The sequence below is a fragment of the Xyrauchen texanus genome, chromosome 28 (genome assembly GCF_025860055.1).
Source record: "Xyrauchen texanus isolate HMW12.3.18 chromosome 28, RBS_HiC_50CHRs, whole genome shotgun sequence".
Classification (NCBI taxonomy): Eukaryota; Metazoa; Chordata; class Actinopteri; order Cypriniformes; family Catostomidae; genus Xyrauchen; species Xyrauchen texanus.
In genome coordinates this window covers 23,899,093-23,916,957 of record NC_068303.1, presented here as the reverse complement: position 1 = coordinate 23,916,957, position 17,865 = coordinate 23,899,093, and the positions used below count along the sequence as shown (strand labels likewise).

The 17,865-nt window shown below is 36.9% G+C and overlaps 1 protein-coding gene across 1 annotated transcript in view; it reads right to left on the bottom strand.

Moving 5' to 3' along the window:
- LOC127621695 (nesprin-2-like) overlaps positions 1–17,865 on the bottom strand; it is a 126,606-nt gene that overhangs the window by 94,645 nt on the left and 14,096 nt on the right. The window contains 11 exon segments of the mRNA XM_052095418.1: positions 1,231–1,384; positions 2,165–2,294; positions 2,622–2,680; positions 2,863–3,040; positions 11,819–11,957; positions 12,393–13,325; positions 13,416–13,574; positions 13,663–13,839; positions 13,974–14,075; positions 14,453–14,590; positions 14,978–15,136. Of these exon segments, the coding sequence (XP_051951378.1) occupies positions 1,231–1,384; positions 2,165–2,294; positions 2,622–2,680; positions 2,863–3,040; positions 11,819–11,957; positions 12,393–13,325; positions 13,416–13,574; positions 13,663–13,839; positions 13,974–14,075; positions 14,453–14,590; positions 14,978–15,136 (2,328 nt within the window).

Below are 17,865 nucleotides of genomic sequence, written 5' to 3'. Positions count from 1 at the left end.
TGCAAAGTATATCACACTTATTTAATACAGATCTGTATGCATGTTTTCCTGGCTGATGTAGAAGCAAACAACACAACATTAAAAGTAGGGTTTGCAAATGTTCTGCTTTTCCTGGGAAAGTTTTAGAACACGGGTTCCCACACTTTTTGAACAAGGAATTTCCATGACTTTTCCATTACCTTTCCAGTCATTCATGATTATAGGACAAAATAATAATTTGATAAATATTCGCTCACTAATAGCAAATTCTAGTCAATACACTATTAGAGAGTGGAGTTTAACTAGAAATAGTTGACTACAGAAATTTCCATTACATTTCCAGGCATTGAATTCAGTCATGGTAAAATTCCTTGATATTTCCAGGTTTTCCATGACAGTGGGAACCCTATAGAGCTATTTCACTTGTGATTAATTATTTGGAAATTGTCCTGCATTTTAAAATAACACGTTAAAATGTTAGAAAAGAAGATTCTTTACAATACAGGAAATTTAATTAAAAGGTATATTACGGTTCACTTGATTAAACCCAATCAACAGCATTTTATAATATAATGATGACCACAAAAAAATATTTTGACAACTTCAAAAATCGAAGTTACAGTGAGACACTTACAATGGAAGTGAATGGGAAAATTTGAGGGTTAAAGAAATGTGAAGCTTATAATTTTGTAAAAGCTCTTACATTAATTCTTCTGATAAATCTGTTGTATTATTTGAGCTGTAAAGTTGTTTAAATTGTAATTTTTTTACAGTCATTTTACAGGTTGTTGACATCGTCATGACAACGAAGTAGTAAAATTGGCTCTAACTTTACACACAAAAGGTTCATAATGATTTTATCACACTAAAATCATGTATACACACATATTGTCTTGTGGCTATACTTTTGGAACAGTGATTGTATTAGCATTTAAGTACTGGCCCAATACACTTCCACTGTAAGTACCTCACTATATCCCAGATTTCGTTTATTTAAAGAACGAATTGTCAATTCAGCTTAACTTGTATTGAACCTGGAATATTCGATGTGCAAGGATGTAAAATAGAGTCTCAGGTAAAACATGAAATTCAGTCAATAAAAAAAACAAAATAACTGTATAAAAGAGATATATTGAAAGAGAACACCTTGTTTAGTCATTAAGGTATGCGACTTTCAAGTTGCTAGCTTGAGCCTAAATGCATTTATGTAAGCATCAACAAAAACGTAGTTGAATTTGGAAGATGTTGTACCTTTAGATCTTCATGTAGAGTTTTGGCATCAGCAACAGTGAAGTTTCTAATATTCACAGGTTTCTGATTGATTTGTTTCAGCTGATCTGAGATCAGTCTTATCCGAATGTCAGCTGACTCCAGTAGCTCTACTGCTGTTTCAAAGGACTTCACCCTGAGTGATTTATAAAATAAAAATGCAGCAATTGGAAAGTTTTGCAGAGCACTGTTTCAGTCCCAACCTAAATATATGCAATCACTTTAAAGCAGGCATGTACAGGTGGGCCCAGGCCTGACTAGTTGGTACTCATACCCACCCAATAAGAGAGAAAAATGGTTTAATATGCACCATCACTCAGAGGCTAATTTTAAATATGACTTATAGGGCCACTCATTTTAAGACAACCCCCAAACCAGAATTTCCCTGCTTTTAAGTCAAACTTTCCTCCCAAAATGTAAGTTTTGTTTTTAACATAAAATGTATAAAAGAGTAATCCTTATAAGCATTAAGATATTTAGCAGTATTTAGGCTGAGGGTCCAAAAGACTGAGACCTATACTAAAAATGCTTATTAGCTGTTTTTCTACTTTAATAAAAATAAATAATAATAAATAAATAATTACAAATTTCATAATTATGTTTGAATGGAGAATTCACATGAATTGCTTAGTATTTGGTATGCCAAAGGGCATTTTGTGTGCTTCAGTGGAAGCAAGGAAATAACATAGTTGTTGTCACAAATTTGCTTAATTCATTAGTGACCTAAAAATACTGTAGTCCAGAATCTCTTTTCCAGGTTCCAATTTGATTTAGAATCCCATACTGTCAATGCGGTCTCAGACTTTTGGACCCAATGTATAAAGGTCATAATAATTGTTTTTAGTTATGCCTTTTAACGTCAAACAATTAACTTGCTTCCTCAGATAACATTGCCAAAAAAGAGAATATATGTTACCTGCTTCGAGGTTCCTGTGGGGTAACCTTTAGTTCCTCTGCTGAGCAGGGGTGGATGATGGTCCTTTTGGGTATCTGTTTCATCTCCACAGTGTTGGTCTGGACGATAGCCTATGAGTGAGTTAGAGCAAAGCTAGAGTCATTACGAGTGGGGTTAAGGACCCCAGACCATCTGAACACACTCTTCAGCGGCCCCATCCAATTTCAGCAGATTAACACCACTGAGCTGTCCATGTGGATAAGAAGTTCAACAACAGCTAATTAGAGTTAAAACGTGTAAATATCAAGCAATTAGAAAGCCCACAGACAAAAAAAGTTACTGTCAGGATAAAGTCATGCAGGTTACATGTTAGTGTGAGTGACTGGTAAAAACTTTTAATAAAGAAATACAGCACAGCTTATATATAGATAAAGAAATAGGAGCATGTGTACCTGTGAGATGTCAGAGCTTATTGAATGGTCATCTAGCAGTCTAGTCTCTCTCAGCAGGATGCAATCCTTGACTGCTCCACCCCTGCTGAGAACACACACACACACACACACAGGCATATACCTCAAAATAAATTATTTTTAATGCAACATTTCAAAGATACACACAAGAGATATTTTCATTAACATTTTACAATGAGTTTATAGTGACAAAAAAGGCAATAGACTATATCATGTATATATACACATAATGTGCCATCCCTATCTAACCTGTCCTGGCAAGGTGTTAAAACACCCGTCGAGTCTTTGCGGTGCTGAACAGTCTCTACCCTCTCCGTGTTAATCATCAGGTGGGTGATGGCAAGAGGAAAACTCTCTGTGTGCTGCAGACTCTCATTCATTCTTGTCAAGGCTTCCAGACACCCTGAATTCTCAGCTGCTGTGGCACCTGCCTGAGGGTTTTAATCAAAAACCTTCAGCAAACAAACAGCCTCCAAGCTTCAACAATATGGATATAATATATAGTAGTGCATATGCAATGGCCATTTAAAAAGTTTGTTAACAATCCCATTACAGGCAATGAGTCATGGATAACTGGCTGTGATTAGAGAGCAAAGCTTGCAACATGTGATTATATTGCTGCAAAGCAAAGATGTAAGTGCCAGTTTGTCCAAACATGCATACAGTCAATAAATAATCTCTATACGAACAAATAAACCTCCAATGATTTAATTACTCTAAAAAGACTAAATAGTTTTCAACTATTAAATAATTGAGATATTGAAGTTTGATAACTTTTAAGAGAATTGGGGCCAAGATCAAAATTGGGCACATATCATTAACTGCTAGAAATGTACTGTGGAAAAAGTTTATCGGTACTGAACAAAACATGATCACTTAATGCAGTAAGCTCAGATGCACACAGATTAAAATATCAATTTGCACACGCGGCACGCACGCACACACACACACACACACACACACACACACGTTCGTTTTCATGTAAAAAATTTAAACAGGCAGGTTTACAGATTGCTAATAGGGCTGGGTATCGATACATATTTTGCAATGTGATACGATTCTGATTCAATTCAATTAGATTCTGATTTAATTCAGACTATTTTTTTGAGTACATTACAGTTAGAATGTCCATTTTGCTTACATATGAAAGCAATTTGACAATTTTCAATACCAATTTTGATACCACAAGGAAATATTGAAATATAAAATATAGAAAATAAATGTTTCAAGATCTCTAGTTAAGACAAATAAACGGTAATAAAATAAGAACAATTACACAAATTATAAGCAATCGAACAAATAACAACAAAGATCCAGATTATGAAAACATTCAGAAATTTAAAAAGTAATGTAATGCAACAAATTTATTTACTGGTCTTCACTGTATAATTATAATACAATAATTAAGCAATATCACAGGAGCAAGAGTGCGATATGGCCCTACATCAGCAAGTGTGATATTGCTTATATACCAGTAACAGTTCAATGAACAAGCAAATACATTTTTTTAAAACGCATGTGTGCATGGAACAACTTTCTTATGTGACGGATCAGAATCTGCCATCGCTGATTCAAAACAAATGATGCGTCCAAGCCTTCATTAGTAATTCAAAAAGTTAACTTCAGAAATAGCATCACGGCTTGTGCGGTTTCTAAAAAGTTATTGGATAAACAAGGATGGATGTGTGTGTGTGTGTGAGAGAGAGAGAAACGGATTGAGTGCGATCACCTGTTGTCACACCCAAGCAGAGATGCAGTCAGATTTCTGAAGATCAGATTTCTCAGTGGGAAAATAGCAGTCCAAGCAGGGGTAATTCTCCCCATTTCAAGGTAGCTGGTGCACAAGAGTCATTCACTAAAGAAACCGAAATGTCCTCCATTTTAAACAGTGTGTCCACGCCAATGTGGAAAGCTTCAGTTTGTGTAATTAATCAGTCTGTTGTGTCTCTCAGTTGTGATGAGCCGTAATGATTAAGTTGTTTGTTTAAAGCTTTTTAAAGCAATTTCCAAGCTTTAGTAGTAGTAATACAAGTGATCACAAAGAGCTGTTGTATGTAAATGGCTGAAGGAGCTTCACTTCACCAAAACTGGCTCATATAACACATAAAAATTATCTTTTGCAACCACCTGCTGGCTAACATATGGAATGTAAAAAAAAAAAAAAAGAAGACAAACCATAGCTTTTAACAGATCTGCACTACTCTTACACTTTTGTTTAGAACATGCGATTTGAGCTGCGATTATGATGGTAATGTTTTCCACATGTTCAACTGCAAAAGGCTACTGGGGTTTTTTTTTTCACATTTGAGCCTTCTTAAAAAGAACCAAATTGAGACTTTTTTTCAGTTCAACCACAAACAAATAAATATATAAACAGTGAAAGAAAAGTCTTCTTCATATCAAAATGCTACCATCCACCGTGTACCTGTTTTTGTCCATTTTGTGATAGAGTATCAGCCCACTAATCATCATCATTATAGTAACTCAGTATTTGATATAGATTTATTATATGCATGTTCCTTCCTTTTAATTTTGTTGGATGTTTGTAATATTAGTTCCGCTTTCACTAGTTTCCACGGGGAGTGTTATAAGAGCGACACACGCTCTTGTGAGGTAAACAAATGACGGGAGACTGAAGCATGAGATGTTTCTGAACTCTACAGGTATTACTGTTAATGCCGTTTGCTCGGCAATCATTTAATAAAGATGTTTGAATTACATCCCATCTTGTATTCTGCGATATTATTATGATACCTGTGCCTTGCGGAGACTGAGATGCTGCTACCGCAGATAATAATAAAAAAACGCTTCAAACAGGATGCTCCAGTTTAGTGTAAATAAAGCGTTTACCGCACATAAGCAAACAGAACCGAAATCAGAGCACTTCTGTTAATCTACGCAGGAGAGGGAGCTGTGGAGCACAGAACCGCTCAGAAAACACTGCATCAATGCTCTGACTGAATATATACTGGACAGAGCAGCGCAAATAAACTTTGAAGGAAGCAGAACATTTATTTAATTAAAATCGCAGCCTTTGCAATTTAATAAATCGCAAAAAGTCATATCGCGGTTTCGATTTTATTTCGATTAATTGTGCAGCCCTACTGGCTTTGTTTACATTAATGCCTCACTAAGACACAGAATTTTTAAGTGTATTTTAACGTTCACGGTAACAAGCTCAACCAGTTGTTGTCTTGCGATCAACCATATGAGCTCTTTCAACACAGAATAAAAGATCTATCTTGTGATTTTAAGAATCAATAAGGCAATCATTGAAATGAAGATTGCAATTAATCAGATTTTCTTTTTATGCCAGCCCTACTGTACATTTCACTGTACTTCTAAAATCAGACAAGCCAGGCTGCTACCGCTGCATTCACAGAACAGTAGTAGTAGTATGTTTTATTTAATGCCATGTCAGCGATCAAAGCTATTTTCATGGCAAGAATTCAATTACAAAAAACAAATATCATATAAATACAATAAAAACAAAACAAATATAAATAAGTCATATTATACAATATTTTTTTTAAGATTAATATATGATAAGAAATCCAAAACCTTTTCAGGCACAATCTCATTAAATAAGTCCTTTAACGAGGTAACTTCATAAAAGAGCACTCTACTTGTGTTAAGACCAGGACAATCTAGTAAAATATGTTTGACAGATAAGGGAATATTACAAAACATACATAGGGTTGGGTCTTCACCTTTAAGCAAAAAGGCATGGGTCAGATTTACGTGACCTATACGACATCTGGTGTAGACCACTTGATCAAATCTTGTTTTAAAATTGATAAAAAGTCTGTTTGAAATTTCCGGATGAATTACATACAACTTGTTGTTCTTGCACATATTCCACTCTTCTTGCCACTTATTTAAAATATATCGGTTAATAATCAGTCTGATATCTGAGGGAGGGATTTGACATTCATTAACTTCCTGATTAAGAGCTTCCTTAGCAGCTGCATCAGCTTGTTCATTTCCTGAAAGGCCAACATGTCCTGGAACCCAGCAAAAATAATGCTGAAGAACTGATTTAGTAGATAATCCACTTTGGTTAAGATGCAGTCCACTAAAGGATGGTCAATTTTTAAAGTGTCCATTGCTTGAAGGCAGGATTTAGAGTCAGTAAAAATTATAAAAAATTTTTGCAGAGAATTTTCAATGTGCTCCAAAGCTAAAAGTAAAGCACGAGCCTCAGCAGAGAAAATTGAGCACTGTTTTGGAATCACGAATTCCATAGCGTTGATTTCCAGTCACCATTGCTGCCGTTACACTGTTTTTCATCTTCGAGCCATCTGTGAATATAGGTACATGGGAGGAATTGGTTTCTTATTTCCAAATATTGCTGTCTATATACATTTGGATGGGTCACCCCTTTCTTCTGATGAGTCAAGTCCAAATTGATATTAGGCTTCTTTAGTTTCCAGGGAGATATAGAATTGAATTGTATTTGGGTTAGAATGTTCAACTTTATATTCAAGTTCTCCAAATGAGGTTTAATACGAATACCAAAGGATCTGATACTTTTAGGTTTGCTCTCATACAAAGGAGTAAATTGTGGGTTGAAGATTGAAGAATAAGCGGGGTTGGTTTTATTTGCCTTTATTTTGATAGCATATTGGAGTGAAAGCTTCAATCGTCTGTTTTGAAGTGAAGGTTCATGGGCTTCGACGTACAAGCTTTGCATCGGCGAAGTTCTAAATGCTCCAAGGCGAGTCGTAAGCCCTGATGATGTACTGAGTCCAACATCCGCTTATATGATTCTCTGGCAGAGTCATAAATTATGCTTCCATAGTCCAGCCGGGAACGAATTAGTGTTCTATAGAGTCTCAAAAGAACCATGTAATCTGCTCCCCATTTTGTTTTTGCCAGTGCTTTCATTATATTCATGGCTTTAAGACACCTGTTTTTAAGTGCTTTCAAATGAGGAATGAAAGTCATTTTGTTGTCAAGAAGGAGTCCTAAGAACTTAATTTCTTTAACAACATTAATCGGTTCTCTATTAATGAAGAGTTCTGGGTCAAGATGAAGGGATCGCTGGATACAGAAGTGGGTACAGACTGTTTTTGATTTAGAGAATTTGAATCCATTTTCAACTGACCACTGATATATTTTGTGAATGCATAACTGCAGTTGTCTTTCAATTGTACTCATGTTCTTCCCTCTATAGCAGATGCAGAGATCGTCCACATATAAGCTGCAGAATATATTAGATCCAATGATACTCTCAATGCTGTTTATTTTAATACTGAAGAGAGTGACAGAAAGAATGCTTCCCTGAGGAACTCCAATTTCTTGTTTGTGAATATCCGACAAGGTGTTTCCTACTTGGACTTTGAAATATCTGCTGGTCAAAAAATTGGAAATAAAGATGGGTAATCGTCCTCTAAAACCCATGTGGTAAAGATCTTTCAAAATCCCATATCTCCATGTTGTATCATATGCTTTTTCCAAGTCAAAAAAGACGGCAACAACATGTTCTTTTCTAATGAAACCATCTCTAATATAAGTTTCCAGACGGATTAATTGATCCAAGGTGCACTTTCCACGTCTAAAGCCACATTGATAGTCACTTATTTGTTTCTTCGACTCCAGAGTCCAAACAAGCCGATTATTTACCATTCTCTCCATCGTTTTACAGAGGCAACTGGTAAGAGCGATTGGTCGGTAGTTATTTGGATCTGAATGGTCTTTTCCTGGTTTAGGTATAGGAATTACGGTTGCTTCTTTCCAGGAGGGTGGTATTTGTCCAGAAGACCAGACAGAGTTAAAATTATCTAAAAGAAGAGATAATATGCTTTGGGGTAAGTGCTTTAAGAACTGATAGTGAATTTGGTCTGGCCCTACAGCAGTGTCATGGGAACATCTTAAAGAGTGTATTAATTCATCCATCTTGAAAGGTTGATTATATACTTCTTCGTTATCAGAACAGAAGTTCAATTTTTCCCTTTCCTGCTGTATTCGAATTAACTGGAACTCAGGGAGGCAGTTTTCTATTGACGAATTCTTTTCAAAAGATTCTGCTAATGTGTTTGCTATATCCATTTCCTTTGTCTGGAGAATATCTAGTTTTTTAATATGTTGGATATTAAATCCATTTCCAATGTTCTTCATTTTGCGAATCATGTTCCAGATCCTCTTCATGGGAGTATAGCATGTTAAACTTGATACAAATTGTCTCCAGCTTTGCTTTTTTGCTTCATTTAAAATTCTGCGAGCTTGAGCTCTACAAATTTTGAAAGATATAAAATTAGCCGTTGAAGGCTGTTTATTAAAAAGTCTTTCCGCCTTTTTCCGTGCCCCGATAGCTTTTTACACTGCTCGTTAAACCAGGGGTTAGCTTTACAGTCGCGATTTAGAGGATGTCTTTGGAATTGTTTCATTTGCAATATCAATTAACTGTTCAGTAAAAGTTTCTATAGAGTTCTGATTGTCTTGAGTTGCTGAAATAAATTTTTCATAACACATAATTTCGAAAGAAGGCCAATTTGCTTTAAGTTGCCATCTTGAAGGTCTTTGTTGGACATCCGATTGAGGGAATGAGGTAATAAGTGGAAAGTGGTCACTCCCACATAAATCGTCCCAGACCCGCCATGTACAATCTAAAAAGATTTCAGCACTGCATATAGTCAAATCAATTGCAGAATATGTGCCATGACCTGGATGAAGGTAGGTTTTGGTTCCATCATTTAGTAAACACAAGTCATTTTTATGTATAAAATCCTCCATTCTCTTTCCTTTAGCATCACATCGATCTTCTCCCCATAAAGGATTATGGCTATTAAAATCACCCATAAGTATAAATGGAGTCGGCAATTGTGCTACGAGTTTGTCCAATTCTTTCAGTGTAATAACTTCGCTGGGAGGTATGTAGATAGAGCATAATGTAATGACTATGAAAGGTGATACGTACTGCTTCTGCCTGTATTTGGGTATCCAGTACAATGTGACTGTGAATAATATCCTTTTTAACCAAGACAGCTGATCCACCAGAAGGTCTTTGTGCATTTGGTCCATAGACATTAAACAGTCTAAAATTTTTAACAGTCAGGGGATCATTTGGAGATAAGTGAGTCTCTTGAATACAATAGGCAAGGGGGTTCAAAACAGAAGTTAAACGTTGCAGCTCTGCAAAATTAGCTTTTAGACCCCGACAATTCCACTGGATTAAAAGATTACTCATCTTCAAGTGGGAAGGATAGGTACAAATCCTTTATTCTTACACTTAGGGGAAAGACTACGACTTCGACTAGTCGTAGGTTCTGACATTTCGACATCTTTTGGGTTGTCATGTTTTGAAGTTCTGTTTTTATCTTGGTTTGGTAGTCGAGTTACTGTATTTTGAGGTTTCCTTTTCTCTCTGGGTTCTCTTTGTTCCAACTGGGTATCTTGAGTCGGGTTGGTTTGGATACATACATTCTTGCTTTTTTGTGAAGATGAATTCTTAATATTACTAATAACTTGAGGTTTGTCTGTAGAAATCCAAGTCAGTTCCGTCTGAGTACTAATTTCTCGAATATTTGGTTTGACCACAGCAGAGTAGGATCTATTCAGCGTGAAGGCAGGGAGACCTTCAACAAGTTTTCGGGCTTCAGGATAGCTCACCTTCTTTGTGTGTTTAATTTTTTGTATTTCCTTCTCTTTAATCCAAGCAGGGCATTTCTTTGATGAGGCTGCATGGTCACCAAGACAGTTTTTACATTTAGCAGAATTAGTACAGTTTGTTTCATGGTCATCCTTACCACAATTGTGGCAAACAGCCTTATTTTTGCATCCAGCAGAACCATGACCAAATTTCTGACATTTAAAACATCTCAACGGGTTTGGTATGTAGATATCTACAGTGACACTTAGGTATCCTATTTGAATTCTCTCTGGCGGGAGAGGTCTGTTAAAGGTCAGAATGTATGTTCCTGTTGGAATTACTTGTCCATCTTTTTTGATACTTATTCTTTTGACATCAATCACACCTAGATGATTCAGTTCTGAGGTTATGTCAGCTTCATCCATGTCTTGCAATTCTCTGGTGTGGATCACTCCTTTGCTGTTATTCAGAGAAGGGTGACAGAATGCTCTCATAGTGACTCCAGCCAGATTTGTTGCTCGTAATAAGTTCTCGGAGTTTGCTTTCCGAGCGCACTCCACCAAAATTTGTCCTGATCGCAGCTTTTTAATATCCTTGACTGTTCCTGCTATTCCTGTGATTCCTTTCTGAATAGCAAAAGGAGACAGTTTAGTGAGAGGGCTGTCAATTGATAGAGACTCAAGTAAAATAAATCTTTGCCAATTTCCTTCTTTTGAAGAAAAAATGTTAGTGGTTAGTTCGACTTCCAAGTCTTGATCCAGTATCCGTTTTTTGGTGTTTTGTTTATTTGCCATGTTTAGAAAGAATAGATTCATCATCTCTGCTCCTCACCCACCTCGGAGTCCTACAAGGGGATGTACAGTGCCGCGGGATTCCACCGGATGTACACCAAGGATACAGATATGATATACTTGAGCATATAAATACAAGATTTATACTACTCAATTGACCCTACGCCAGTGCCTTCTGGAAGAGGTGAAAACTAAATAGTTGGTTGTAATTCTGAACCAAGTCCAGGGCAAATCCTGACAAGCCGATTGATTGGAATGGGCCATTCCAACCCCTCGTCTGAATGAAGTAGGAGCCAAAGTGACGTGTTGGATATATGGCGGCCGCAGCAGGCCACAATCCTCAAGCACCAGGATCTCTTCCTCCACTGACACGAGTCGCAACTCACGGCGTACAAGTTGCCCCATTTGTCGCCTCTTACAATCAGCAAGGGGGTGCTAGGGACCTATTCTACCCCGGGTCCCCACAGGGAATTCACAGAACAATAATACAGGAGTTCTACATTATTTCTTAAGAATTGTGACCAAAAAGAAGCCGTTTTTAAATCAGTGATTGAATCACTGCAAGATGCGCTAATATACCTACACAAGTCCAGCTGTTACTACAAATATAGCGGACCATGTATTGACATATCAAGATTAATGTTTTATAAAACGGTCCAAATTCTAAATGTCCCTCACAATTTTTCAAGAAGAACGTGTCACATAAACATAAGAAATTTGTAAACAATTGCAAACCACTGATAGTCAAGCATCCAATTAGTAAACAATGTTGCTCTGGTACTGGTACATACTGATAATTAATGACCAAGCCATGTTCTCTCGCTCACCTCCCACTGGGCCCTGACAGACTGACAGAGAAGGTCCATGTCTCCGAGCTGGGCATCAGTACAGAAGGCCCCCATTCCTTTCACAGTTTCTATGAACTCCTCCAAAACAGCAGGCCTGAGAAGCCGTGATGCTGCCTAATGAACAAAAACATCTACAAGTTGCGATCAACAAAATCAACAATATAACACTAGTCATTAATAGCTTACAGCTGCTGGGAAATGTATGTGACCCCATTGTATTTACCTGGATTTCTGTATAAATTGATCACAACAACAGACAAACACAGTCTGCTTAAACAAATTGCGCACAATGATGCAGTTTCATGTCTTTACTGGACACATGTAACCATTCACAGTGCAGGGTGGAAAATTATATGACTTCTCCAAAACTACTTGTCAGAGTAGCTACAATCAATGAGAAGGGATTGGAGGTGTTGGCCAGAGCAATGTTCACACACGTTTTTACATGTTACAGTATTTTCAACAAAAATATTTTGTTACTATTAAACCACCATTGGATTGCTAATAATTATTGTATTTGAAAATCACCAGCTTTTGAAATGGTCTCACCTGCTTTTTCCTGGGTTGTTTGTTACTGAACACTGTGATCACATCCTGTATGTGGTCCTGCAGGTGCCGTTTGGCTTTTTCCAGTCTGCTTTTGGCTAAAGCTTGAGCTCTGGCATATACCTCATTCCGTTCTGGGACATGAGAAACAGTTGGAGCCTTGCTTTGACCTTTCTTCTTTTGTTTTTTGCAGATAGATGAGGGTTTTGGAGGAGATGGATCATTTGGCAGACTACCAGATAATGCAAGGATCGGTTTCTGAACAGGTGGGACACTTTGTGTTTTTAGCTCTTCCGTCTTTTGATGTTTTCTGGGTTCTTGGGTTTGTAATGGCTCAAGTGGCTGTGGAAAGCTTTGACCCTTGGGGAGTACCTTTTGGTGTGGGGTGGCCAATGAGGTTTGAGGTTGTGATTTTAGTGATGCACCAAGGTTTTGTTCTATTGGCATTCCAGATGGATTCACTGTAAAAGATGTATACAAAGTGTTTAAGCTAAATGTAGGCAAGGATGAAGAGTTGACAGAGTCTACAGAGATAACCTGAACTTCAGTCTGTGGTTTCATTTGAGTCTTCCTTCCAACAACCGATGACAGCACTGGCTGTTTGAGCTCAATTTGCTGTATCTGACACACAGTTGTCTTCTGATCTTTGGGTATTTTATCATGAAATTCAGAGTGGGTAAGAGGGAACACTTGGGGTTGCATGCCCAGTTGTGCCCGCAGCTGAGGTGAAAGATCTTCTTCGCTTTGAGGATCTATTAGGCTATCTCGAGAAGGTTTGGTGCTTTTGGGAAACATCCGAGCCTGATGTTGTTGAAAGGATTGAGTGTGGGCCTCAGACTGAGAATATGCTGGCACAATAACCTTAGAAGAGGGCTGTGAACCATCAGGCTGCCCTTTGCGCTTACCTCCATGACAACTGAGCATCTCAATAACCTCCTAAAAACATACACAAAGAGACATGGGAGTTGATAAATACTCTATTGAAAACCGTTTTGACTGATACGGTGAAATGCAGTAATCAGGCACCTGACACTCAAAGACAGTCTGTTTCACTCGGTCATGTAGAACTGACATGCTGTAGTAAGGCAGAGAGTGGGTTTTTTGCACTGATGTCACCAACGTCTGCAGGTCCTCACTTTCGGTCACCACCTGTCCTTCTAACTGTAGACCTCGTGAGATCAGCGCCTGTAATGGGAATCATAAAAGAGATGAAAATGTGAAGGCTTTGTTTTAATCTATCAAATAGGACTCAAGCTAGGGTGATTCTGCTCACTTTGGCCTTGAGATGAGGCCCCCGATGGCCCCTATGCTGACATTCTTTTAGATGCTGGCAGACATCTTGGGCTTCCGTTCTCCAGTTTTCAAGCTCAGCCACTCTTCCCTCCAGCAGGGATGCAGCTCTCTGGAGGCCCTCACACGACTTGTTCACACCACTCAGAGTCTCATACATCTGCCAAGAGATATGTCCCAAAAACAGAATGTGACCGAATTAGAAAGCACTTAATTAAAACAACCATTAATCTCATAACAGATTAAGCATCTAGAATGTCCAATTTAGTATAACAGAAAGGACATTTTCATCACCTCTGGTAGAGTACATTTGAGTTTCTGTGGAGTTTCCTCCTTGCAGTCTGGTAATGGAGATAAAGAGTCCATATTCAACTCTGACATCTTCTTAATGATGATCTGAATGTGGGGAGAGAAAGTTTTCAATAAAATTTCCTGGCCCCTGTCTACCATTGCTTCCAAAACAGAGTGTCTCGACCCAAAGTTGCAATTGGCTGAGCCAATGTTTCTATGTTGGGCTGGCATAATTAAACAGCAATGTTTTGAAAGCTCCTCATGTCACATTGATAACACTCTTTAGGAAGTTAGTTTGCAGCTTATGAATGGCTTATTTACAGTATAGTTCTTTGTACATTAAACTATGATAGCAAAAAGCATTTAAAAAATAGAAAAGAAAAAAAGAGAGACTCTTAAAACTCTTAAACGAGAAAAACTAGTACAACAGTACAAAATTATGGCACTAGAGCTGGTAGGAATTTACGATCAGATCGGCATACCTGGAGTTTTTTCCTATATATACATAGAGGTCCAGATGACACCTCCACTGCCTCTCTAAGCACCCAGCCTGCTTCCTGAATAAGGCCCTGGGCAGTTTGTACACCTGCGACCACACTAGTGGGTTGAGAGGCCACTGCCTAAAAACAGGAGAATTCAGCATGTGTCCTTTGATGTAAAAGTTTATCCGATTGTTAAAAAAGAACATCTTTTTTTCTTAAATTAACAAATCACAATCTATATTGTAAAATGTTAAAAGAACAAAACGTAAGTACACACAGGTATAAACAGTAAGTATATATGATCCAACACAATGCTTCAGTGGTTTTTAAAGCACAATAGTCTAGAGTACCAGCTTGTCAAACAATGAAAAATACCCTGTCAAGATCTAACAAATTATGCAACTTTCTGAAAAGGATAAGACAAGGCTGGGTTTAGGCATTTTAAAGTCATCAAGCAGAACAAGCTCAAATTGCTAAATAAATGCAAAAAAAATTAACAAGAGGGGCTTGTGTTTACAAACTCACAAACTTGGTCCTTTTAATGAAGTCAGCCCACTGCATGTTGAGTCTGCAGAGCTCATCAGCAAGAGAGTGGCTGGTGGAGGCATCAGCCATCTCAATGAGAAAGTTTCCAGCCTCATTCAGCTGGGCTTGATGAGAACTCCACTCAGATAAATGCTTCTGCTGTATTATGAAAAAGGTCTTGTGACAACAGAACCACAAAAACAGCAAAAAATGTCTGTCTTAACTCAAGGTTTTGCCCTTAAGATTTGAAAAATTACTTGCACAAATGACAGTTAAATGTCTTTATCTAGAGTGTGTACTGTACAATGGCCCTAAGTATTTGCACACTTAAAAAAGGACTAATTCTCTCTAATTTTCTCACCCTCATGCAATTTCACATGTGTATGACTTTCTTTTCTGCTGAACACTAAGACTTTTAGAAGAATATCTTAGCTCTGTAGGTCCATACAATGATGGTGAATGGGTAAAAAAAAATATAAGCTCAAAAAAGCATATGAAAGCACATACCTTAAGACTTAATGGTTAACTCCATGTCTTCAGAAGTAATATGATAGGTGTGGGTGTGAAACAGAACAATATTTAAGTGCTTATTTTCTAACAATTTCCACTTTAACTTAAGTAAAAATGTATTTATATAGTGCTATTCTAGACAGCTGTTGCATAGTGCTTCACAGTAAAAAAAAAAAACAATTAAGCAGTATAAACATAAACAAGAAGATAACACATTACAATAAAGCTGGCGGAAGAAATCGTTCAGCGATGCATCGCGATTCATACTCAAACGATTTTGAATCAATTCTCAAAAGAATCAGAATCGATACTGAGTTCAGTTTAAATCACGGCAGATACGTGGTGCATGCCAAAGACAGATGTGGAAACAAAGACGTGAGTTAAGTGCATACACTAAAGTCAAGTGCACAAACACGACTGTTTGCAGGCCAGCTGTATCATACCCCGAAGTGACCTGTGCAAAAAAATAAAAAAATCAAAGAGACTTTCGCGTGCGCACGCATTACAGTTTCCGGTGTGTGTATAGCTCTTTTCCGATTGCGTCATTGCCATCATTCATTTAGTCAAAGATACGCAAGAGCATGGATGCTCATGAATATATATAGAGATACATTTTAAACTTGGCCTCCAATACAAAGACATTACTGTCTATGACATTTGTAATACTGTCATGGCTGAGACATGCTTTGATCTTCCAAAGGACACTAATCAAGCAATAGACTTGTACTTGCATTTTACACGAGAACTATCAGAATTCTATAACTACTAGAATGGCCATAGCGGTCATTCTGACCGTTCATACTAGACTGTACCAAATGTAATTTTTTTCATGTCATATTTACATTTGAAACTTATATTGAGGTTTTAGAATGAAGCTTCTAATGTCTGTCATCATGTTTTATGACGTCATCACCCTAAAAAAAATTTAAATCCTTGAACAAAATCCTCTATTTGAATAAAATAGAATAATATGGATTAAATGGAGTGCCAAGCGAACGCAGATAGTCCTACATATAATACGATCTTTTTTTTGTAATATATATTAGTGCTAGACTATACACACATACATATGTGTTGTAATATATATATATATATTAGCTGCTAGACTGCCCCGGAAGGTGCGTGCCTCGCTTTGTGTCCAGCAAGTTTTTTCACCACAGTGAAAATGGTTTTGAAAGTCTAAACGCCAACAAACATGGATTGAGGCAGAATATTTCATTAGATAAAAACATGTTGTGACTTTTGGAAATTATTACATCTATCCTTTTTCAAAACATGTTGACTTTTTGACTTTACAACGCTCTGGAGTTATTGGAAATGTTTGGACAACACGAATCGGAAACAATCCTATGCAGCCACCACTGGAATCAAAATCCATGAATAAATGAATCTGTTATATTAATAATAAACACCAGGAAACGAAATTTTAATTCTAATGAATGTGAAAATGTATTAGTTCATCGACATCCATAGAACCTGCTATTGTAGTAATTACAGATACAAATTTGATTATTTATATTCTATTATTTTCATTATAAAATAAAAACAAATCAATACAATAGCTTATAAAAACATCACCCATGTGTATTTCAATGCATAGTTAAAACCTTAGACATGTATGAAATACATATAAGTTTCTAACCCAAAATGGCCAAAATGGTTAATAAAGAATATGAACTTTCGCTAAACTGTGGGAAAACGAACTGATTTAGAAAGCAATATTTGTTTTACTGCGAGCAAAAATATCATGCTGTAAAACTATAATAAAAATATTATGCTGTAAAATCATTATGAACAAATTCTCCTGTACAAAAAGCGAGGCACGCAACATCCGGGGCAGTCTAGCAGCTAATATATATATTATACAACACATATGTATGTGTGTATAGTCTAGCACTATTATATATTACAAAAAAAGATCGTATTATGTAGGACTATCTGCGTTCGCTTGGCACTCCATTTAATCCATATTATTCTATTTTATTCAAATAGAGGATTTTGTTCAAGGATTTTAAAAATGTTTAGGGTGATGACGTCATAAAACATGACAACAGACATTAGAAGCTTCATTCTAAAACCTCAATAGAAGTTTTGAATGTAAATATGACATGAAAAAAATTACATTTGGTACAGTCTAGTATGAACGGTCAGAATGACCGCTATTGCCTTTTTAGTAGTTATAGAATTCCGGTAGTTCTCGTGTTAGATGCAAGTCTATTGCTTGATTAGTGTCCTTTGGAAGATCAAAGCGTGTCTCAGCCATGACAGTATTTCAAATGTCATAGACAGTAATGTCTTTGTATTGGAGGCCAAGTTTAAAATATATCTCTATACATTGATGCGCATCCATGCTCATTATCTTTGAGTAAATGAATGAT